The 23603-nt window shown below is 50.5% G+C and overlaps 1 protein-coding gene across 4 annotated transcripts in view; it reads left to right on the forward strand.

Annotated features, from left to right (window-relative positions):
- The window catches only part of RIMBP2 (RIMS binding protein 2), a 91219-nt gene that overhangs the window by 27088 nt on the left and 40528 nt on the right, over window positions 1-23603 (forward strand). For all 4 annotated transcript variants that reach the window (XM_041410303.1, XM_041410304.1, XM_041410306.1 and 1 more), the window contains exons 2-4: window positions 464-601; window positions 16860-16982; window positions 19039-19143. In XM_041410303.1, coding sequence (XP_041266237.1) covers window positions 19042-19143 — 102 coding nt within the window. In that variant the 5' untranslated portion in view covers window positions 464-601; window positions 16860-16982; window positions 19039-19041. The remainder of the gene's footprint in view (window positions 1-463; window positions 602-16859; window positions 16983-19038; window positions 19144-23603) is intronic.

The raw sequence follows: 23603 nt of genomic DNA on the forward strand, positions 1-23603 counted from the left end.
CCCTGCTGGGGTGGCTGTGCCCTGCTGTGTCCCTGCTGTGTCCCTGCTGTGTCCCTGCTGTGTCCCTGCTGTGTCCCTGCTGTGTCCCTGCTGTGTCCCTGCTGTGTCCCTGCTGTGTCCCTGCTGTGTCCCTGCTGTGTCCCTGCTGTGTCCCTGCTGTGTCCCTGCTGTGTCCCTGCCGTGTCCCTGGGCAGTCCTGAGCTCCCCAGGCACCTGGGCAGGGGCAGCTCTGGGGAGGACACTTGGACCCCTCTAGCACAGCCCAGGGGGAGTTCCCTCATCTCAAACAGAGATGTTTGTGTGCAGGGGGGCAGGGATGGAGCTGATGTTTGTGTGCAGAGATGGAGCTGATGTTTGTGTGCAGGTGGGCACAGGGGGAGCTGATGTTTGTTTTTGTGCAGGTGGGCACACGTGGGAGCTGTAACAACCTGGCCACTGACTGGTTTTCTTTTCTCCCGCACAGTTTGGAAATGACCCATCATGCCTGCAGCCTGCAGCTTCACAGAAGATCTTTGATCAGAGCTGGTTTATAGAAGAGACACAGATTTCCAGGTCTCATGTCACCACCTGAGCTCCAAAGCCTCATCCCTGGCAGCTCTCAGTAAGTCCTGGCTTTGTTCTCACAGCTGCTGCTCTTGAAGAAAAGTTCTGTTTTGCACGCTCCGGGCTGGTTCTGGGTTTTGTTTCCATGCACAGCCCCAGGGGCTGGGGGGTTCCTGGGGGGGTTTGCCTGCACCCCCCTGAGCTGCACTCTGCAGTGATTGCTGAGCTCCTGCCCCGTGGCAGCCCTGACACTGAGCACACAGCTGTGCCTGTGGGGCAGCCCCAGCCTGAAGGGAGGGGGTAAAAACAAAAAATAAATAACTCCAATGCCAGGTCCTGGCTGCAGAATAACAAGTGCAGGAGCCTGAGGCTCTGAGCAGCCCATCCCAGCCTGGCTTGAGCATCCCCCCTGACTCTGAATAGCAGCAGAACTTCTCTGGTCGCATCTCTGGGTGTTTGCACGTGCTCTGGTTTTCATGCACTTTTTGAATTTAGAGAAGAAAGTTCTAGAAGGCTTGGTCAGTTGGCTGGCATCCCAAGCTGCTGGGCTGAGATGCAGTTCATGTGTCACCTTTGATCTTCAAAGCACTTTGCCACCAGTAACTAACAGAATAATTTAAAGAAATTTTGTTTAAAAATACCATTTTTAAACCTTATGTTCTCACTGTTCTTTGTACCTCACTGGACTGAAAGTAAAGGCTTAAAGCTTTGCTTGAAGAGCCTGATGTTTGAAGCTTGAGGTTCTAAATTTGGTGCTGGATTTATCCATGTGAAGGATATGAGTTTGATTGCATCAGAAGTAATTATATTTAATATGACAAGAGAAAAGTGCATAAATGTGATATTTTGAACGGCTGTTAATGCCTCCTTTGCATCTCTGCTTCTGAAAAGAATAATTACATAGCAGTGATGTGAACTGAATGCTAAGGTCTGCTGAAAGACATTTCTGGTGGAAAAGTGGAGTCAGTCTTTTCCTGCAGTGTCAGAATTCCCTGAGCAGGAAAGGAGGGAGGGGAGGGGGCTGCTGGCAGACCCAGACCCAGCTCCCTCACAGAAAACCCTCCTGGGGTCACTGGGGACTCCCCTGGGTATTTCCTCCACGCAAAGAATTTGTGCCTTCAGGAGGCAAAAAGCGTTGCAAAGCAAAAAGCTCTGGTCTGGATTTGGGTCTTAAGAGCAGAAGAGAGAAATGATTGTTTGCAGCAGCCAGGCTGAGCCCAGCCATGGCCCGTGCTCCCTGGGCCAGGGTTTGGGGCAGCACCTGAGCTCCAGGTACAGCAGAGCCTCCTGGACAGGGTGAGCTCGGGGCACCAAGGCAGCCTCTGTTAAACACCCCTGCTGCTTCCTAGTCTGGAGCTTGGGGAGTGAGAGAGCCAGAAACTCCGGTGCCAGAACTAAAATTTCCCAACAAAACACTCAATAATGTTTCTTTCATGCTGTGCTTGCGGTGCACTGGGGCTAAGTTTGAACCTGTTCTCTCCTGTTTCATTTTCAGTGCCTCGCTGCAGCTTTAGCCATTTCCACTGGAGGCCAGAAAAACGAGGTGCAGTTTTTCCCTCTGGCACTGTGAGGTGAAGAGCCTGTGTGTCAGTAAACCCAGTTTTACCTGGGTGTAAACCTGACCTGCTCCCTCCAGAGCCAGGTTCCCTCGGCCTGCTGTGCTTCCCTTCCAGCAAACCAAACTTTACCTGTGTGAAAACAGATCTGTTCCCCCCGGGGAGGGCTCCTGCTGCCTCTCCAGGCTCAGCACCAGCAGCTCCAGCCCTCCGTGGGCACCTGGGGCTGCTCCAGGGCTCCCTGCAGTCCCAGGCTTTCCCTGCAGTCCCAGGCTTTCCCTGAAATCCCAGTTTTTCCCTGCAATCCCAGTTTTTCTCTGCAGTCCCCTGTGCCCCCTCTTTTTCTCTGCAATCCCAGAATTTCTCTGCAATCCCAGTTTTTCTCTGCAGTCCCCCTGTGCCCCCTCTGAGCCTCCCTGAGCATCCTCCCTCTGGGCCATCCCCAGGTGCTGTTTGGTCTCTTTGCTTGCCCAGGTCAGAGCAGGAGGTGTTTGAATAACAGCAAGAACTGCTGTGAGAAAAAGAACCTGTTCATTGCTTGCTTTGAGATGGTTTCAGTCTCCCAGTGGTGGCAGCATGGCGAGTCTGGGTGCTGGCACAGTGATAAAACCAGCAGTTCTGGCTGGGATGATGTCCCCCAGCTGGCTCCAGGAGGGAACTAGCCCTGGCCACTGTCCTGGTGTGCCCTGGCCACTGTCCTGGTGTGCCCTGGAGGTTTTCAGCAGTGGAACCAGCAATACCCATGGCCAAAGGCAGTGTCTGGGGTTTGGAGAGTGCTGATGTTGGTTAAGATGTATTTGCATTTTTTTAGTTTGTCATCTCTTTGAAGCATGTTCAAACATTGGGTCCTGATGAGCTTCACTGTTCCATCTCCAGTTTTCTCTCTCTGTATCATGGCAGTGACTTGTACAGCTCTCCATTGCTGATGGCATTTTCTAGATCAGCTATTAGCTGTGCAAATGCACAATTCTGTCTGGAGTTTATTGATACCGTGCCAGCATCATAAAAGCTTTTCTTAGCTGCAGGCTATGCAGGAAACTTCCATCAAAAATAGATCTTAATGGGGTTTTAAAAAGCATTTTTTTCCTAATCATATTTCAAGCAGGTCATTACATTCCTGAATGAGCAGAAGCAGGAAAGGATATTTAAAGCCCAAACAATGAGACATGTCCAGTGTGAGGCTGGGATGAATTAGTAGCCATGAAAGCAGGCTGACCTTTCTTCCTTCTCCCCTAGAACTCAATCTTCTTACTCCCACTGTTTGAAGAGGTTGTTGGCTCCAAATTGACCTTTCAATGAAGGCACTTAGAGTGGCACCCCAGGGGTTTGGCTGTGCTGGGCAGGGGCACAGGGCAGCAGGGGCAGAGCTCTGGGGCTGTGCTGCAGCTGGGCAGGGGGCACAGCCAGCCTGGGCAGGGGGCACAGCCAGCCTGAGCCTGGGACATCCTGGGGGTCTCAGCCAGCCTGGGGAGGGAGCACAGCCAGCTTGGGGAGGGGGCACAGCCAGCCTGGGACATCCTGGGGGTCACAGCCAGCCTGGGCAGGGGGCACAGCCAGCCTGGGACATCCTGGGGGTCTCAGCCAGCCTGGGACATGCTGGGGGTCTCAGCCAGCCTGGGGAGGGGGCACAGCCAGCCTGGGACATCCTGGGGGTCCCAGCCAGCCTGGGCAGGGGTCACAGCCAGCCTGGGACGTCCTGGGGGTCTCAGCCAGCCTGGGGAGGGGGCACAGCCAGCCTGGGACATCCTGGGGGTAACACTGTGGGCAGTGGGACATCCCGGGGGTCACACCCACCCTGGGCAGGGGCATCCTGGGGGTCACACCCACCCTGGGCAGGGGCATCCTGGGGGTCACACCCACCCTGGGCACTCACTGGGGCATCCTGGGGGTCCCACATCTCTCTTGGATACCTCAGACCAGCAGCAGCCAGGGGCACGCTCAGGGCTCTGCTCCCTCCAGTCCAGCCTTCCTGCCTGGGGAGCAGGGATCTCTCAGAGGAGCAGGGATTCTCTCTCTCAGAGGAGCAGGGACTCTCTCTCAGGAGCAGGAACTCTCTCAAAGGAGCAGGGTTTCTCAGAGGGGCTGCTGTGTTTCTCACTCTGGCTGTGTGCTGGGTGCAGGCTGTGTTTCCATCCCCTCACCACCCCGGGATTTTGCTGCTTGCTCTCTGGAAGGCTCCATCTGCATCAGCCAGGCTTAGATGTTCTCTCCCTCCCAAGTGGACTATCTGCTGCCTCAGTTTCCCCCCACACTGCCTCAGGTGTGGTGCTTGTAGGGACAGCAAGGCTGAGGGCTCTCAGTGTGCTCTCAGTCACTGCAAAACAAAAGCCAAGGTGATTTATTGCTCCATTTTTCTAAAGCACAAAATAAGATTAACGTTTTGTCTTATACTTTTTCCTGCCCTAATTACATTTGTCTCTTGTTTAATCATCTTTTAAGACAAAATTGTATGTCTGAGGAGAGGATGTGATTTAATTAACTTTTGTCCTAATGAATCAGACTGCAGAATCTTTCAAGGCTTCTTGTCCAGTCCAGTGGTTGGAGGCAAAGTATTGAGAAGATGCTGAAAAATGTAAATCTTAAACCCCACACAAACCCTTGAGGCCCAGTGGTGCTGCTGAACTCAGAGCTGTGGTGTGGGACAGGTTTCTGTTTTGGCTTGACACTTCATTTACAAATTATTTAGGGGACTGCTTGGCTCCTTTTTACAGAATGCACAGGGATGTAGATTTTGCTTTCAAGCAGTGATTACACCAAACCCAGTGAGGGTGCTTTGGGCAGCCCAGGTTCAGCACTTGGGATGCTCTCCCTTGCTCCCTCCCTGTGCTCCCAGCTGGCTCTGGGGGACCTGGTTGCTTCTGCAGAAATCTTGGTTTTTGAAGCTGTCTCCAGGTTCTGACAGTGGGGAGATCTCATTGCTGGATTTCACTGAAGCTTGCTACTGGTTAGTTTATTTCCTTTTCATGAAGTTTCAGACACATTCCAGCCTTTACCTGAGAGGAGTGGGTGCAGCAGGGGAAGGGGTCAAGCTCAGCGCAGCAAGGAGATAACGAGCCCTGTAAATAATGAGCAACACACTTTAAAGACATGCTCGTACAGAGCCAAAAGTGCCGTGGCTTGGGCTGTCAGAGATGTGTCTGGGACGATTCACTCGAGCAAGGCAGAGAGGATTCAGCCCTTGCTGGGTGTTGCTGCGGGCTGAGCAGGCACAGCCAGAGATGGGAGATGTGCGTGCTGTTGTTTCCAGTTTTCCTCCCGGGGATTTAAGTGGAGATGCACTGGAGGGAGCTGCCTGAGCCCCTGCCCTGCCAGTGCCTTGTTTTCCTTGTGGATTATCAGGCAGCTCCAATCTGGTCCCTTTCATCAGCACTGAACCACTTTCCAAAGAAAGCCAGTGCATGTGACCACCAAAAGCATTTCCATTTTTAAAGCACGGGCAGTTCAGCTCAGACAGCAGAAGGTAAGAGCAGGGTGCATTGACAGGTTGTTGGGTGTGGCAATCAGTGCAATATGTAAAGATGGCAATGCAATCTGCACTTGGCTGTCACTGTGTGGAGCTGGGCATGCCTGCTGGCACTGCCACTTGTGTCCCTTCCCTTGGCCTGTCTGTGCTGTGCACAGGAACGGTGATCAGCACCTTTGAAAGTTTCCTGCACTGGCTGCTTAAACACATTTGCATTAATAGAAGGATGAGACCTACTTCATGATGTTCTGTGCATGAGCTAAAAATAGTTCTATTAGAACTTTGGCTGCAGCTCCGCTAAATTTTAGCAGTTGGGGGGGAAGGAAAACACTTTTGAAAGGTTATAATTAATGAGTTATGTGTTGTTGGGTTTTTTCCTAAAGTATGCCAAAATAACATGAAGAAATTGGGACAGGCATGCTTTTTTTGTGCCTTGGCATTTCCAGGGCTGCAGCCTGGCTTCCCACTTGAGATGGGGGTGGCTCTGCTCCCCACAGCTCCCCCTGGGCAGGAATCCAGGGAGGGGATGGAAGGATGATTGCACAGGAGGAAAATTCTGTTCTGGGTGCACAAAGTGAGGAGCTAAGCCTGCCACTGTCTGGTGCTGAAAGGATCCCAGCACAGAGTGACTTCATGGGAGAGTTTTCCTGAGCAGCTCCTGGCCACAGAGAGGCTCTGCTTTGCTGCCTGAGTTATAGATCCTGACCCAAACTCTGGTTTGCTGGCTGAATTATGGATCCTGAGCAGCTCCTGGCCACAGAGAGGCTCTGCTTTGCTGCCTGAGTTATAGATCCTGACCCAAACTCTGGTTTGCTGGCTGAGTTTATGGATCCTGAGCAGCTCCTGGTTATGGGAGAGGTTCTGGTTTCTGGCTGAGTTTATGGATCATGACCCAAACTCTGTTTCCTGGCTGAGTTTATGGATCCTGACCCAAACTCTGTTTCCTGGCTGAGTTTATGGATGCTGACCCAAACTCTGGTTTCTGGCTGAGTTTATGGATGCTGACCCTGCCTGGCTGCAGCAGCTCTGGGCCAGCTCAGGCTCCAGAGCTCCCAACCAATTTCACAGCAAACTCAATTAAGCTGTTAAATTGCAGATCACTCCTGACAGTAAATTAATTCTTAATCCAAGTCCTATTCTGCACTACGCTGGGAGACTTTTGCCAGGAGGCCAGTGGCTTGAAAATGGGTAATTAAATTCTGCTGTAAATACATTTTTATCCACCCTTCTGCTTGCAGGAGCTGGCAAACAAGCATGAGCCATTAATTGATACCTGTAATTTGGGTTAGTTGGAATAAGCCCTGCTCCTGTCAGATTCTGAAACGTAAACCAAGATTGTGAAGTTGGGAGGAAGTAAAAGATAAAGAGTGACCAAAATGTATTCACAAGAGAAACTGATCCTGTTTTTCTCCATAAAATGTTGTGTAGTTTGCAAATTTGGCAATGGTTTGATCTGAAGTCAATGTAGAATTTTTTTTTAAAGCCCTAAATATAAGAGAAGTAACAATAGTGAGAAGATGTATTCTGGGCATTTTTCATTCGTGTAATTAGTCTCTTATGACCCAGCTTTACAGCTTAGCAGTGAATTTTTGCAGATGGCCATGGCCTGTGGAGATGGGTTGGTGCATTTGTTGCCACCTGAGCTTTCCATGGTTTGTGTTTGGAGCAGGAGGTGTTGTCTGCAGGTTTGTTCCAAAGGGCCAGAAGGAAGCCAGAACCTGGTTTGCTCATTCTGCAGCCATAGCTCTGAACCAGGTTCAGTTTTCCCATCTTCTTCCATATTTTTCCATTTCCTTGAGGACCAGAGCGTTTGACAGTCGAGTCTGGCTCCTTTTCAAGGCTAAATGCTGCTAATTCTCATTAAGGACAGAAGCCAGTGTCTCTGTGCTATCTGGCTGCGCCAAACAGTCCCCAGTGCCTGCAGAGACATTTCCAGCTCTGCAGAGTGCTCTGAGCCTTCCCCAGGAGCCTGACCTTCCTCCACGTGCTCGGAATAACTCACAGGTGATGCTGGGCAGGCTGGGAGTCCACACTGAGATTTCTTGCTTTGCTTTCCAACGTTATTAAAAATTTATCCCTGACTCCAGCTGAGACACTTTGTCATTTCGAGGGCAGCGTAAATGTTAATAATTAAAAGCAATTAAAAAGTGTGTTAAAAGTCATGTAATCTTTATAGGCTGGCTGCTGTATCAGTAGGAGGGTTTGGGAGGCTTTTTGGGCTTTTGGATTTTAATTTCAGTTATTTTTTTTTGCATTCTAGCCCTGTGAGAGCCTTTTCTTGTCACATGAACCAGTTTAGATTGACAGATGAGCTGGGCCGTACCCTGTGCAGGATCTCAGCTATTCAGATTCTGGAAAGAATTTCCCTGAAATAGGACTGTGTCCTTATGCAGAAAACGAAGAGGGCTGCGCTCCTCCCATGCAGCAGCATTTTTAGCACATTACCATGTAATTAACTGTAAAACCAAGCCAGCCCCTGGGGTGTGAGTGGGAAATCTCTGCCTTTGGGGAAGGGAACACCGTGTTCAGTAACCTGGGGGGAGCAGGCAGGGAGGCTCTGTGAAATCTGTGTTTAGTGCAGTGGTAATTTGGGGACTCTCAGAGCTGCTTGGGCAGTGCTGCAGAGCAGGGCTGCTGCTGCCTCGGGGCTGGGGCCAGTTTTCTGGCTGGCATTGGCAGGGGCTTTCAAACCCACCTTGTGGGGCTGGCACAGGAGCCATTTCAGCTGGCAGCAAACTGTTCTGCTGCCAGCTGCTTTGCCTGGCCGTTCACTCCAGCCTCTTTCAGGCTTTAGGAGCTGGGAGTCCAGTCCTCTGAAATTCCTGGAATCAAAGTCTTGGTGCTCCCAGCATCCAGGCTGGCAAGGAGCTGCTCCAGGGCAGCAGTGGCAGGCAGGCTGCATCTGAAACCAGAACCTTTCCTTCCTTTCATCTGCACTGAGGAGTTCGAAATGTCAGCTTTTTGTTCGGAATTCCAATAAAACCACAGCTGGGGGAGTCAGAATCCTCCACAAAAAGAAATATTATCCAGGAGAACGGAGTGGTTTGATTTGCCAAGCACTTTGTAAGTGTGTGTTGGATGACATCTGAGCACTGCTGTTGTTATTTGGATTGTGTTGTGAAACACAAGGGAGCACAAAACAGCAACAATGGAATTGCAGCTTCCTTTTCCCAGAGGTTGAGTGCTTGTGTCACTGCAGTCTGGATTGGTGTTCAAAACGAGGACTTGCCTAGAGGAAATGACTTTTTTAGTGTACGTTTCACTGGACAGCAAAGCAATTACTTCCTAAATATAGAAATTATTCTCTACTACACGACAGCAGGATCAGACAAGTTTTGGCGTTTGAGCAACTTCCAGCACACATTTTGCACATAAGAAGAAATAATGCCATTTGACAATCTGGCAGAGAGAAAATGTGGATTTCCTGCCAGGCTGTCTGGGGAGCAGGACAGGGATTTCCAGCAGGGCTGAGGCTGCCACGCTCAGGGTCCATCCCTGCCCTGCAGATCCCTTGGCTGGGGCACTTTGGGAGCCTCGGGGGCTGGGGCTGAGCCAGCAAGAGGAGACTGAGCTGAGGGGACAGACAACTCCAGTCACCCAAAGCAAGAGCGAAGGCAAGTAGCTCGTTTGGTTAATGATGTGCTTAACGCCCGTTTTGGGCAGCAGCAGGGCTGAGTCATGCTGAGCTGTGCTGACAGCAGCGAGGAGGGCTCGGAGCCTGAGCTCTGAGCCAGGCACGGGCTCCCAAGGGGCTGGCAGGGAGCTGGATGGAGCTGGGCCAGGGCAGCATCCTCGGAGTGCTGAGGGTGCAGAGCCTGAGGCTCCTCAGCCAGGGCAGCTCCAGCTGGGCAGGACTGGAGCAGGACCCGAGCTGCAGGAAATGCAGAAAACAAGCTCTCCCCCTGCAGGAAATGCAGCTCACAGCCTCCCCCTGCAGGAAATGCAGAAAACAAGGTTCCCTCTGCAAGAAATGCAGCTCACAAGGTTCCCTCTGCAGGAAATGCAGCTCAGAAGGATCCCTCTGCAAGAAATGCAGCTCACAAGGTTCCCTCTGCAGGAAATGCAGCTCAGAAGGATCCCTCTGCAGGAAATGCAGCTCACAGCCTCCCTGGGCTGCTGCCTCCCCAGCAGAAAGGACAGGAGGGAGGGAGCAGGATCCTGCAGCAGGCTCTGAGCACAAGCCCGTGGCTTCTGCACACTTGCAGCATGCTTGGCACACTTGCAGCAGGTCTGGCACACTTGCAGCAGGTTTTTCCCATTCCCAGCAGGTTTTTTGCCCATTCCCAGCAGGTTTTTTGCCCATTCCCAGCAGGTTTTTTTCCCATTCCCAGCAGGTTTTTTTCCCATTCCCAGCAGGTTTTTCCCATTCCCAGCAGGTTTTTTGCCCGTTCCCAGCAGGTTTTTTGCCCGTTCCCAGCAGGTTTTTTGCCCATTCCCAGGAAATGCAGCTCACAAGGATCCCTCTGCAGGAAATGCAGCTCACAGCCTCCCTGGGCTGCTGCCTCCCCAGCAGAAAGGACAGGAGGGAGGGAGCAGGATCCTGCAGCAGGCTCTGAGCACAAGCCCGTGGCTTCTGCACACTCCCAGCAGGTTTGGCACACTTGCAGCAGGTCTGGCACGTTCCCAGCAGGTTTGGCACACTTGCAGCAGGTTTTTTGCCCATTCCCAGCAGGTTTTTCCCATTCCCAGCAGGTTTTTTGCCCATTCTCAGCCCATTTCAGCAGAAGTACCAATCTTTCAGGTGCTGTTTTGCCTGTTCCATCACAGGCATTTTGCCATGGAGCAGGGATCTGGTCCCTGCTGCCTCAGGCTGCCTGGGAATCTCCTCTGCAGTCAGGTGTCATTCTTCAGCTGATAGCTGCAAAGAAGAATCAATGAGATGAAATTTATGTTCTAGAAAACTTCATAAATGTGCAGCCATCTGGGGCTATCTTTAATTTCCACCTTCATCCTTCCTTTTGCTGATAGCTGCACTGGGGAAATTCGGGGATGCTCAGTTTCATTTCAGTGTCAGGCTGGGGAGATTTCATCTCCATCTCCAGAGGAGAAGAGTTTGCAATAATTCCTTTGCCACCCTCCCCTCCCAGCCCTTGCAGATGCACACAGGCCTATTGTCAGATGATTTTTCCTGAGGTTCTCTGATAGTCACCACATGAACACATAATTCAGTGATTTCTTCATGTGCCTAGAAATGTTGCCTAATTGCAAAATCTTTGTTCATAATGGGAGATAAACTGATACTCCCCTTTGATTAACCTTCTGTCTCAGCCCACTGCGAGCCAGAAGCATCACTTGCATCTGTTATCTGTTCCTTTTTTATCCAAACTAATTTCTTCTGGCTTTATTAAAACTAATTAGTTTGCCTGAGGACCAAAGATCTCTCAGCATTCCTTGGAACAAATAAATATATCATGAGAAAACATAAGCAACAATGGAAAATTAGTTCAATAGGAAAAGAAAGTATATGCTAATGAAATTAATAATAGGTGGAAATACAGTTGACAGTGTCTGGACTCCAGTGTCTGAAGTGCTGGAAATTTTTTGCAGCTTTAAATTTTTTTGTAGTTTTAAAAGGTTCTCCAAGGTTTTGTTTTGCACAGAGAGTTACAATTGCCTCGTGAGAGATCCATTTCTTTCTTCATGAACAGATTTTCCACCCTGGGTTTGCTGTTCACTGTGATTGGGAGAGTTCAGAAGTGCTGCTGCTGCCTGGGATGGCTCAGGAGCTTCTGCACAAAGATGACACCTGAGGCTTGCTTTAATCAAGTACAATGGTTTTTGTTCAGTTCTGCTAAGCAGCAATTTGAAATAGAGAGCATAAGAGCTTCTTTGTGCTTGGTGGTTTTCAGTGTTCCTTTCTTTTTCTCTTTTCCTCTCCCCTCAGCCTTTCCTGAGAACTTCCTGAGCTCTGCATTTACAGCTGCCTCAACAACTGGTTCTGATGAAATGAAAAAATTTAAAATGACGAGGCTAAAGCTAAATATTGTGAGCATTGGGATGATTGTTTGTAACCTTAATTCAGCAGGAGAAACGTTCAGCATTTGTCCTGGTGCAGTCCTGTGTTCCAGTGGCAGTGATGATCTTTACTCTGCCCAGAGTTTTCTCCCTGCTGGGGTGGTTGTCCCTGCCCAGCTCTTGGCTGGGTTTGGGGGTTATTTCCCCTTCACTTATTTTCCAGTCAGTTCACAGACCAAGGCTGTTGTGCACCATTGTTCCTGCCCTTGCCATTTCTCTGCTTTAGCAGTTTTCTGCTCCCAGCTGGTTTTGTGCAGAAATGGGCTCTGTGCTCCAGACCCTTCCTGCTCCCTGATGGGCTTCGGGCTCAGCAGCTGCTGTTGGGCTCTTTGTGTTTGAAACAGAGAAATTGGGTCCAAGATCAGCACCAGTGTTGGTCTTCCCTTAAAAGAGCACGCAGGGCAAGCACTGGTCCAGAATACTTTGCTTAACTCATACATTTGTTCAGTGATTCTGTGTACCACCTCAGCTTAGCAGATGAAAAATGGATTGTGCAGTCTTACTTGAAGGCTGTAATATTATCTGTTCTGAAAACAGAATTTCTGGAGCATGAAGAGCTGTTTTTGAATGATGCTTCTGGCACCTAATCCTTAAAATTATTCAGCATATTTTTCTCGCGTCTGTCTTGAAATGAAAAATTATCTTCTGTTTTCAAGTCACTTACAACTTCTAAAAATTGGGCTTAACTTTTCATAGAGATTGCCAAACTTATGCAATATATTAATATAAGTTTCTGCCTGATAAAATGACTCTGAGACAGCTGAATAATTACTGATGTCACCAGAGTTCACACCAGGCTTTTTGACATTTGCATCTCTACATTGCTTGCTAAAAAATCTGCCAATCTTTGGGAAAAGCACGAAGCTTTTTGAGCTGTGGTTGATGTTACGCTTAGGTTCAGTACATTTCATCCTTTTTTAGTGCCACAAGAGTGAATTTTTCACCTGCTGGGGCATGATGTTACCATGACAACAGCTGATCTTGTTTGCTGCTCTCTGCTCTTCGTGCATGACAAGAAGGAAAAGCTTTTTGAGGAGCATTGGTGAAAGCCAGTCTGGCTAATTGCATTGAAGGGATCAGGAAAACAGATCAGGAAATGGCTCCCTCCCTTTCCAGGGGGGATAAATGTCTGCTGTGGGGAGCAGCAGGAGCAGCGGGTGACAGAGTGATGGGAGCTGGGCTGGGCTGGGCTGGGCTGAGCTGAACTGGGCTGAGCTGGGCTGGGCTGAGCTGGGCTGGGCTGAACTGGGCTGGGCTGAGCTGGACTGGACTGGAGAGGCTGGGCTGGGCTGGAGAGGCTGGGCTGGGCCTGTACCTGCAGGGTCTGTGAAGGGGAGAGCAGCAGGAGGGTGTCACTGTAGGACAGGAGACAGCACAACGCAGACACGCTGCTGCTCTCCAGGCAGGAAAAAAGGGAGTTTGTTTTCTGTGAGTCCAACATTTGTTTGTCTTTTGTGAGTCCAACATTTCCAGATTCCCAAAGGTGGCAGTGGATTGGAGGGTGACAGTGCCACCTCTCCAATGACACTGGACAAACCAACGGTTTGTCAAATTTTCCTTCCTCCGTAAAAGACTGCAAAACAATAAGTTGTTTGCAGAAAGTGTGTGAGAAAGTTTGCTACAAGAACGCAAACATCAGAAGGCTTAGAAAATCTTAAACAGTTGAGGTGACAGGAGGGGATTGCTGTTTGCTCCCCAGGCTCTGTGCTTCCCAAGGCCACCACAGGGTTCCTGTGCCCTTTTTTAGCAGGGCTGTTTAAGAAGAGCTATTTTTGTGTGGTGTTTCTTATGCTAAGTTCAGCCTGCTGATTAGAGGGGTAAAGCTGCATTTGTTTTCCTTTGTTAGAACGGTATAATTTGCACGGAAAAGTTCCTATTTTTAAAATGAAGCAAATCCAATTGCCAAGTGATTTTGTTTCAAATGCAAGCCTTTCTGAGCAGCTCTTCCTCTACCTTGAGAGTGGTAGTGGGAAACACTCATGTTGATAGTTTCTCTGCAGGAATTCATTAGTTTTTAGGTGCAGCCATCAGAAAATGTCCAGCTGCTTTCCTGTGCTGCTTGCTAACATGTGCTTTGAGAGGAAGGATCAGATGGAAATAGTAAAACACCTAAAACCAGTAAGGCTGTCTTGCTTGTTTATTCTGCATTGTGTGTAACAGTGCTCCATGGAATGTCATTTATTGTGTGTGCAGCTCTCTGCCTGCGGGAGCTGCGGCAGGCAGGGCTGCCTGGGCAGGGACAGACAGACAGACAGGAGGGTGGCACAGCCTGGGCAGGGACAGACAGACAGACAGGAGGGTGGCACAGCCTGGGCAGGGACAGACAGACAGGAGGGTGGCACAGCAGGGCAATTTTGGCTGCCGGGGGTTTTGGGCAGTTCTTTTCACAGGGATTTTAGGGCAGTTTTTTTTTCACAGGAGTTTTAGGGCAGTTTTTTTTTCTTCACAGGGGTTTTAGGGAGTTTTTTGCACAAGGGTTTTAGGGCAGGTTTTTTCACAGGGGTTTTAGGGCAGTTTTTTGCCCAGGGGTTTTAGGGCAGTTTTTTTTTCACAGGAGTTTTAGGACAGGTTTTTTCACAGGGGTTTAAAGGCAGTTTTTTTCACAGGGGTTTTAGGGCAGGTTTTTTCACAGGGGTTTAAAGGCAGTTTTTTGCACAGGGGTTTTAGGGCAGGTGTTTTTCACAGGGGTTTTAGGGCAGTTTTTTGCACAGGTTTCACAGGAGTTTTAGGACAGGGTTTTTCACAGGGGTTTAAAGGCAGTTTTTTGCACAGGGGGTTTAGGGCAGGTTTTTTTCACAGGGGTTTTAGGGCAGTTTTTTGCACAGGGGTTTTAGGGCAGTTTTTTTCACAGGGGTTTTAGGGCAGTTTTTTGCACAGGAGTTTTAGGGCAGGTTTTTTTTCTTCACAGGGGTTTTAGGGCAGTTTTCCATGCAGGCTGTGCCCCAGCTCTGGGCCATGGCAGGGGCTGCACTTGCAGCCCTGAGGGTGAGTCAGCTTTGCCTTTCAAATCCAGCTCTTGGAGGAAACAAGAAATGAACTGGAGGTGGTGAACCTGACCTTTGAAGTGAGTCATTTACAGGGCCAACATGCAGGAGAAAAGGTCAGAAGAGTGTTAATTTCCTTTGAGGTCCCTGCAGCCCACAGGTTTTCCCTTGCTCCTGGCTGGGTTCTGTCCTGCACCATCCAAAGCCTGTCACAGGGATTAGAGTCACAGAGTTCCAGGGCAGCCCTTCCACCTTACTGGCAGCAGTGATTCTCCAAGAAAAAGAGCTGCAAATAAATGAATAGGGTACAAGATTTTTTTAAAAACACAAATAATTGATGGATGAGCAAACTAGCACACAGGGCAACAGATGCCTTTCTGCAGGCAATGCAGAACCTTGTTACCCAGACAGTGCTGTCAGGTTCTATTAAATCCACTAAAGCCATCCTCCTGCTGGGAATTCTTTACTCAGTCCTCACATCCACAGGAGGATTTTTACTTTTGCTGTCTTGCAAGCTTTCACTGCTGTCTAAATACATAAAAATACATTCCTGAGGGTGCAGTTAGGACCTTGATGTTCAAGGCCAGGCTCCTCACTCTGGCTGCACGTCAGGACAGGGATGCTCTGCCAGGCTCTGGGTGATGAACACGCGCTGAAAGGAGGGTGAAGTGTGTGAACACAGAGGTGTGTCCATTCCAGCTGCTGGCTTTTGCCCTCAGGGGGCTTCTGGACCCCTGCCCTGCTTTATTTCCTGGCAGTGGAGTCTCTCCTGCCAGCTCTGGGGGAGGCAGCCAAGGCTGGGCTCTTTGCTGCCTCCCAGGGAGGTTTTTATTGTTATTTTTCAGGCCCTCTCTGTTTGCTTGCACATCTTGGATCAGATCATCAGGGGGTGGATGGCAGGGCTGCCTGGAGCTGCTGCTGCTGCTCCCAGCAGCTCCTTAGCCCCAAACCCGGGAGGAAGGGAAAAGGAAAATCCGTGCGCAGAAAAAAAAAATAATCCTGAGGTTGGCAATAATTGCATCAGATCTTGTGGAAAACACGATTTGTTCCCTTTTCCTCTCTTTTTTTCTGGCCCACTGCACTCCAAAGAGCCCTTCTGCAGGGCTGAATGCAAGGGCTGGCTGTGGCCATTCTCATTGTTTGGTCCATGGCAAAATTTGCAAGTTAACAAACTGCAGCCAGAAGGCAAATAACGAGGCTGGATCAGCTTTCAAAACATGGCATTAGAAAATGGCAAACAAATAAAAAAACAAACCCCAGACCAAGCAAACAAAACCGAAATAAAAACAAACAAAGCAAACCAAACAAAATAGAAATGTTGCTGCTTCCTTACCTTCTGCAAACACTGCAGGAAAGTGGCAATGTAAGTGAAAATAATACTGGGTGTTTATAATAAATAATATAAATAAAAAATACCCAGGTGTTTATTCCTGCTTGATTCTTTCTTCATGTAAAAAATGCAGTTTCTGCTATGATACAAGCTGTAATAATCCTGTTATGCATCAGTACAGATCTCAAACTCATAAAGTGATCAGGACTAAGAAATCAAATTTCCAGCTGATCTGAATTAGAGAAAGAACTTTCCCGTGGCAGGCTGAAGTAATTCAATGTATTTTTTTTTTGTTTTCTGTGTCTGTTTATGAAGCAGTCACTGATTATTCACAAAATCCTGTATGAAAACACTTGATCCTGCTGAACTGGTTAACATAGGACCAAATGAATTAAATCATAAACCAAATCTGTTATGAGTATCTGATCCTTTAAATACCTTCTGTATGGAAATGTTTTAAGGAGAGCAAGGGGTTTATTGCAGAAGAATACTGATTTTTGAGTTGCAGCTACACTGAATTCAAGTGTTAACACAGGCTGGTCATGTGTATTTGAGTTTATTCTGAAGGGAGATTACACTTAAAAGAGTCCAGAAGAAATGGAAAATTGAGTTTTATTAAATATATATGTATATATATGTTAGATCTCTGCCCCTTTGTGTAGCACACCCATCTCTGAGGCCCCTGAGGTGCAGAGAATGCAGAAATGTTCTGATTGTCATTCATTTAGTGTGTGATAGAGTGTGTTTGTTTCATTTACACGGTTGTGCATAGCTGCAGTTTGGCTGCCAGCCTGCAGTCCCTGCTGAGGAGCTGTTCTGTGTGAGACAGGCACATTCCCTCCTGAGGTGCTGTGCTTTTCCTCTGAGCCTCCTCCTCTCCTCACTTTGGCACACAGAGATGTCTGTGCCAGCTGTGTATTTCCTGCCCTCTCTGCAGTCTGGGCAGTGACCCTGTTTTGTTTTTCCAGGTAAAATCAGACTATGACCATCTTCGAGAAGCCCTTCTCAGAGTGACCAAGGAGCGAGATTTGGCTGTGAGGGGAAAACACCAGCTCCAAGCCAAGCTGGAGAACTTAGAGCAGGTCCTGAAGGTGTGTATAAGCCCAGATCCCATCAGCCCTGTCCTTCCCCTGCTCTCCTGGCTCCCTGGTGCTCAGCCAGGGCTGCACTGCAAGCCAGGCACTGAATGCCCCTCTCAGCTGGGATCAGGGCTGGGAATGGGAGCCCCAGGCACTGACAGGGTCTCAGAGCAGCCCAGAGGCACCCAGAGACCTCTGTCTGCCTTATCAGCACCTGCAGGTACACTGCACTGCACAGGCAAAGTCAAAATTGGAAAGAGAGGATGGGAGCCTCAGCAAACTCAGAGAGCTGTGTCTCCCAGCCCCTAACCCAAACCTAACCCCTAACCCAAACCTAACCCAACCTTTACCCTAACCCTAAACCCTAACCCCTAACCCAAACCCAAACCCTAACCCAAACCTAACCCCTAACCCAAACCTAACCCTAACCCAAACCCAAACCCTAACCCCAAACATAACCCCTAACCCAAACCCAAAATCTAACCCCTAACCCAACCCTAACCCTAACCTAAACCCCGACCCTAACCCTAACCCAAACCCAAACCCAAACCCAACCCTAACCCTGACCCAAACCCAACCCAAACCCTAACCCTAACCCTGTCCCAAACCCCAACCCTGGCCCTGCCTACCCAGCAGGCAGTAACAGCTCACTGCAGGTTACAGATGAGCTGGATAAAAGTCTCTCCTGTAGACAGTCAGAGATATTTTGGGCTGTTCTTGTCCATTTTCCCCCCGCATTTGTTTTCCCAAGTGCTGCTTTCTCCAGGTTTGTGTGTAATAACTCGGTGCTCAGATAAGGCATTGTGCCTCTGCTCTGAGGCTATTATGGGAATAGATGTAATTTGGAAAATGAAAATCTTTAATACCAGCTTCACCGGGAAAGAGATCAGAATCTAGAGAGAGATCTTTCTTAGCTCCCATTTATTATGAGGGTGTTTGAAAGCTACAGTGATGCTGGGGAGTAATATTAACCTGTAATGAAAAAGATTTCTATCTGCAAAGGGTGTGCTGACACTGTGCAGCCTGTGCCCCTCCCAGGAGCCTTTCTCACACTGCTTTGAGCCACTAGCATCAAACATGCCTCAGGAGCTGTCTGTGAGCTCTGGGTGGTCCCTGGTGCCCAAACCCACCTGTGTTAGCTCTGTCCTGTCTCATTTTCTGCAGGCAGCAGGCAGAGAGCAGCAAAGGTAAGCTGTTTCTTTTGGGTCAGCGTTTGCAAAGCAAATCACAGCAGCACATCCCGGGTAAAGGGGCACTGGGGAGCTGGCAGGGGCATTTCCTGCAATGGATTTGCTTTGGCAGCAGAACGCTCCCTGAGAACGTGAGACGGCTGGATGGAATGGGTCCTGCTGTCCCGGGCACCCGGCAGGGGCACAGCCTGGGTCCTGGCAGGGGCACAGCCTGGGTCCTGGCAGGGGCACAGCCTGGGTCCTGCAGTGTCACAGCCTGGGTCCTGCACTGTCACAGCCTGGGTCCTGCAGGGTCACAGCCTGGGTCCTCGCAGGGGCACAGCCTGGGGCCTGGCACTGTCACAGCCTGGGTCCTCGCAGGGGCACAGCCTGGGGCCTGGCACTGTCACAGCCTGGGTCCTCGCAGGGGCACAGCCTGGGGCCTGGCACTGTCACAGCCTGGGTCCTCGCAGGGGCACAGCCTGGGGCCTGGCACTGTCACAGCCTGGGTCCTCGCAGGGGCACAGCCTGGGGCCTGGCACTGTCACAGCCTGGGTCCTCGCAGGGGCACAGCCTGGGTCCTGCACTGTCACAGCCTGGGTCCCGCAGGGGCACAGCCTGGGGCGTGGCAGTGTCACAGCCTGGGTCCTGGCAGGGGCACAGCCTGGGTCCTGGCAGGGGCACAGCCTGGGTCCTGGCACTGTCACAGCCTGGGTCCTGGCAGGGGCGCATGTCCACGTGCCTCAGTTTCCTCTGGCTAGCGCCCTGACCGAGCCCCAGCCCCCGCTGGTTTCCCTGCTGCCTTTGGGGTGCCAGGCAGGTTTCTGGGGCGCAGCGCACCCCTGGCTGTGTGGCTGCAGCTGTCCCTGTCCCCTGACTCCTCTCTCCTCCCTGCCCAGCACATGCGAGAGGCTGCGGAGCGGCGGCAACAGCTGGAGCTGGAGCATGAGCAGGCGCTGGCTGTGCTCAACGCCAAACAGCAGGAGATCGAGCTGCTGCAGAAGGTACCGGGGACAGGAGGGGACAGGGACAGGGATGGGATGGGACAGGGAGGGGACAGGACAGGGACAGGGATGGGACAGGGACAGGGACAGGACAGGGATGGGAGAGGGATAGGGGTGGGACAGGGGCAGGACAGGCAGGAGATCGAGCTGCTGCAGAAGGTACCGGGGACACGGATGGGATGGGATGGGACAGGGAGGGGACAGGGACAGGGAGGGGACAGGGATAGGGGTGGGCCAGGACAGGCAGGAGATCGAGCTGCTGCAGAAGGTACCGGGGACAGGAGGGGACAGGGAGGGGACAGGGACAGGGAGGGGACAGGGATAGGGGTGGGACAGGGACAGGACAGGCAGGAAGGAGATCGAGCTGCTGCAGAAGGTACCGGGGAGGGGACAGGGACAGGGAGGGGACAGGGACAAGGATGGAGCTGCTGCAGAAGGTACCTCGGGACAGGGACAGGGACGGGATGGGATGGGATGGGATGGGATGGGATGGGACAGGGAGGGGACAGGGATGAAGCTGCTGCACAAGGTACCTGGGAGGGGACAGGGATGGTATGGGACGGGACAGGAACAGGGGTGGAGCTGCTGCAGAAGGTACCTGGGGACAGGAAGGGACAGGGATGGGACAGGGATGGGACAGGGCTGGAGCTGCTGCAGAAGGTACCTGGGAGGGGACAGGGATGGTATGGGACAGGGATGGGACAGGGACAGGGACAGGGATGGGACGGGACAGGGCTGGAGCTGCTGCAGAAGGCACCTGGGGACAGGAAGGGACAGGCAGGTGTGACCACGAGCTGCAGGGACAGAGGAGCATGTGGCAGCCCTGGACTGAAGTGATGCCCGGGCAGCTGCTGCCTGCCCTGCCGTGCCCTGGAGCAGGAGGGTGCTGCCTGGGCTCCAGGGCTGATGGGCGCTCCTGGAACTCGCCCGGAGTGTCTGAGCTGTTCTGTTCCCCAGCAGGGATAGCATGGCACAACCTCATGGATCTCCTTTGCATTTCCATTGCTTCCCTCCCTGTAATGGTAATACTTGCATTTCTGGAATGTCACAAAGGAAAGCAATCCTAATTTCTTGCCAGTCAGAGTCCGAGGTCTCTCCCATTTCCGGAGTGCTGTGAAGTTCTCACTGACACAGCCACCTTTGGTAGGGTTTCTTTGGCCCCTCTTCCAGACTTGCCATTCTTGCTACCTTCCTCCAGTAAATTAGAGAAAATAAAGCCTTGTCAAGGTACTGACACCTCTCAGTTGTCTTCCTTTTCAAGAACGTGTCACGTTTGTGGCGAGGGTTTGGTGCATCAGCCCAGCACAGAAACAGCAGCTGCTTAAACACCTCCCTTCCAAGGTCATTCTCTAATTCACACATCACTTCAAGACTTTTTTCCTTTTTTTCCCCACTGCAATTTCTCAGTATTCATTATAATACAAAAACCATCATGTTGAATTTCAGTTTTGCCAAAGTCACTTAAAGCTGCAATTGTCTCAGTGCTAATGTTGATTTTTCCAATTGCTGGGCTAGGTTAAAACACAGAAATAATGCTGCTAATGATCATTTGGTAGAGAATTGGCAAGGAGGGACCTTCTCAGCAGAATAAAAGATGTATCTAATATAGTTGCTTGAAATAGAACGCTGTAGTTGACCAAATGAAATCTTGCAGTTAATTTTCTTTTAGTCTTTCTCAATAAGTGTACTTAGGCACACTGCAAAATGCCATTTCTGGTTATATTCAGCTGTTATTATTAGAACTGCCTCATAAATGTTGGACTTAAATTTCCTGGCAAAGGAAAGAAATCAAAGGAGGATGCAGCATTTCTTGCTAATTTCTGTTACATCCCTCTAACAAAGCCCCCTTTGGGCTGGCAGCAGCAGCCTGTGAGCTGCTCCGTGCTGAGCTGCAGTGACAGGCACCAGGCACAGCCCAGGTTGTGCTGGACTTGGTGTTCCACCCAGGGCAACACGCTCAGCAGGTAAATATTTTAAATAAATCTGTTAGCTGAGGAGCTACAGCACATCCCTGCCAGCTTTAACAGGAGTGATGGCTCACATTCCATCCAGAGCTGGCCTCCCAGTGCACCCAGGGCGTGTTGAATTCCTTCTTCCCTTTTGGTTTTTTGTTGGAGCTGTCTTTACTGGAAGAAGTGTTTCCAGAGGGAAGTGGGAGGTCCGGGCAGTGTCAGGATGGGTTTGACAGCACACCTCGGTGCCTGGTGAGCCAAAGTGCAGTCCAGAGCAGAGCCAGCCCCTGCTGCAGCCCCGGGCCTCTGCTGCCACATCCTGAATAGAAATGAGACTTCATTCTCTTTCTAATTCTCAGCGCACAGACCCATCAGATTTCTCAGCCTGGGAGGAAGAACACGATATTGTCCTTCAGGGTTTTGTGCTGGTGGGGCCTCAGCCTTTTTCTGTAAGAAAACCTTAATCCAGGCACTTTGGTGTTCAGGAGAGATGCCACTGGTGCAGGCTGTGCCACCATTTGCCAGAGCTCTGGGCAGGTTTATTGGATGTGTCCTGATGGATGGCTGCAGGCTCTGTCCCCTGCTGTCCCTGCTGTCCCTGCTGCCACCGTGCCCCTCGCCAGCCAGAGTCACTGCTGGCTACAGCAGGGCTGGGCTGGGCTGGGGCAGGGGCTGTGGGCTTGGTTCTGGTGGTGTGGGTCTGGGGATTTGGTCTGTAGTTTCAGTCTGTGGGTTTGGTTCTGTGGGTTTGGGTCTGTGGGTTTGGTTCTGTGGATTTGGGTTTGTGGTTTTGGTTTGTGGGTTAACCACTGTGCCCCTCGCCAGCCAGAGTCACTGATGGGTACAGCAGGGCTGGGCTGGGCTGGGGCAGGGGCTGTGGGCTTGGTTCTGGTGGTGTGGGTCTGGGGATTTGGTCTGTAGTTTCAGTCTGTGGGTTTGGTTCTGTGGGTTTGGGTCTGTGGGTTTGGTTCTGTGGATTTGGGTTTGTGGTTTTGGTTTGTGGGTTAATGCCTGTGGGTTTGGGTCCGTGGTTTTGGTCTGTGGGTTTGGTCTGTGGTTTTTTTGATCTGTGGCGCTGTTTTGGTCTGTGGGTTTGGGTTTGTGGATTTGGGTCTGTGGGTTTGGTTTGTGGCTTTGGTATGTGGATTTAGGTCCATGGTTTTGGTCAGTGGGTTTGGGTTGTGAATTTGGGTTTGAGGGTTTAGGTTTGTGGATTTGGTCTGTGTTTTTGATCTGTAGATTTGGGTCTGTGGTTTTGGTCTGTAGTTTTGGGTTTCTGGATTTGGGTCTGTGGGTTTGGGTCTGTGTTTTTGATCTGTGGTTTGGGTCTGTGGTTTTGATCTGTGGTTTTGGTCTGTGGTTTTGGTCTGTGGTTTTGGTCTGTGGTTTTGGTCTGTGGTTTTGATCTGTGGTTTTCGGTCTGTGGCTTTGGGTCTGTGGCTTTGGCTGTGGTTTTGGTCTGTGGTTTTGGCTGTGATTTTTTTGATCTGTGGTTTTGGGTATGTGGTTTGGGCTGTGGTTTGGGTCTGTGGGTTTGGCTCTGTGGGTTTGGGTCTGTGGTTTTTTTTGGTCTCTGGTTTTGGTCTGTGTTTTTTTTGACCTGTGGTTTTGGTCTGTGGGTTTTGGTCTGTGGCTTTGGCTGTGGTTTTGATCTGTGGTTTTGGTCTGTGGGTTTGGTCTGTGGGTTTTGGCTGTGGGTTTGGTCTGTGGGTTTGGTCTGTGGTTTTTTTGACCTGTGGTTTGGGTCTGTGGTTTTTTTGACCTGTGGTTTGGGTCTGTGGTTTTTTTGACCTGTGGTTTTGGTCTGTGGTTTTGGTCTGTGGGTTTGGTCTGTGGGTTTTGGCTGTGGTTTGGGTCTGTGGTTTGGGTCTGTGGTTTTTTTGACCTGTGGTTTTGGGCTGTGGTTTTTTTGACCTGTGGTTTTGTCCTGTGGTTTGGCCCCTGGTGTTGGTGGTGGCTCTGGCCTGGGCCAGGTGCCACGGAGGGCTGGGGCAGCCCTGAGCCGTGCAGTTGAGCAGAGCTGCTCCCGTGTCCGTGCTGGGGCTGTCTGGCACATGAAGTCAGACAGGCTCTGGGGGCTCTCCTCCACTGAGCAGGAGGGTCTGACTTGTCCATGGTGAGAAATGTGCAGAATGATACTGTGGTTACCAAAATCTGTGCTTATCTCGGGCCAGTTTCAGTAAAGGAGACAGTGAAAACTAAAACAGAAATAAAATGAAGATAACCCAAAGTTACTGAGTGCTATTTATTTGGTTTTAAGGTTTAGGCCTTTCCCAACCAAAATTTGATAACTGAATAAAATACACGTTTCTGCCCTTATTTATTCCCTCTTTTTGTCTTGGACTCAGTTGATTGGACCTGAAATGTTGCTCCCCTTTTCCAACAGCCTGTCTCGTGGTTGCCTTTTTTTGTGAGCTCGTTACTTTGGTGATAAATCCTGTTGCTTCATTCAAAGAATGAGCTTAACTTTTGTGTTGCTTTCTCCCAGCTGCTCTGGGAGGTTTGTGC

This window comes from Onychostruthus taczanowskii, unplaced genomic scaffold (genome assembly GCF_017590055.1).
Source record: "Onychostruthus taczanowskii isolate IOZ18803 unplaced genomic scaffold, ASM1759005v1 scaffold32, whole genome shotgun sequence".
NCBI classification, from domain to species: domain Eukaryota; kingdom Metazoa; phylum Chordata; class Aves; order Passeriformes; family Passeridae; genus Onychostruthus; species Onychostruthus taczanowskii.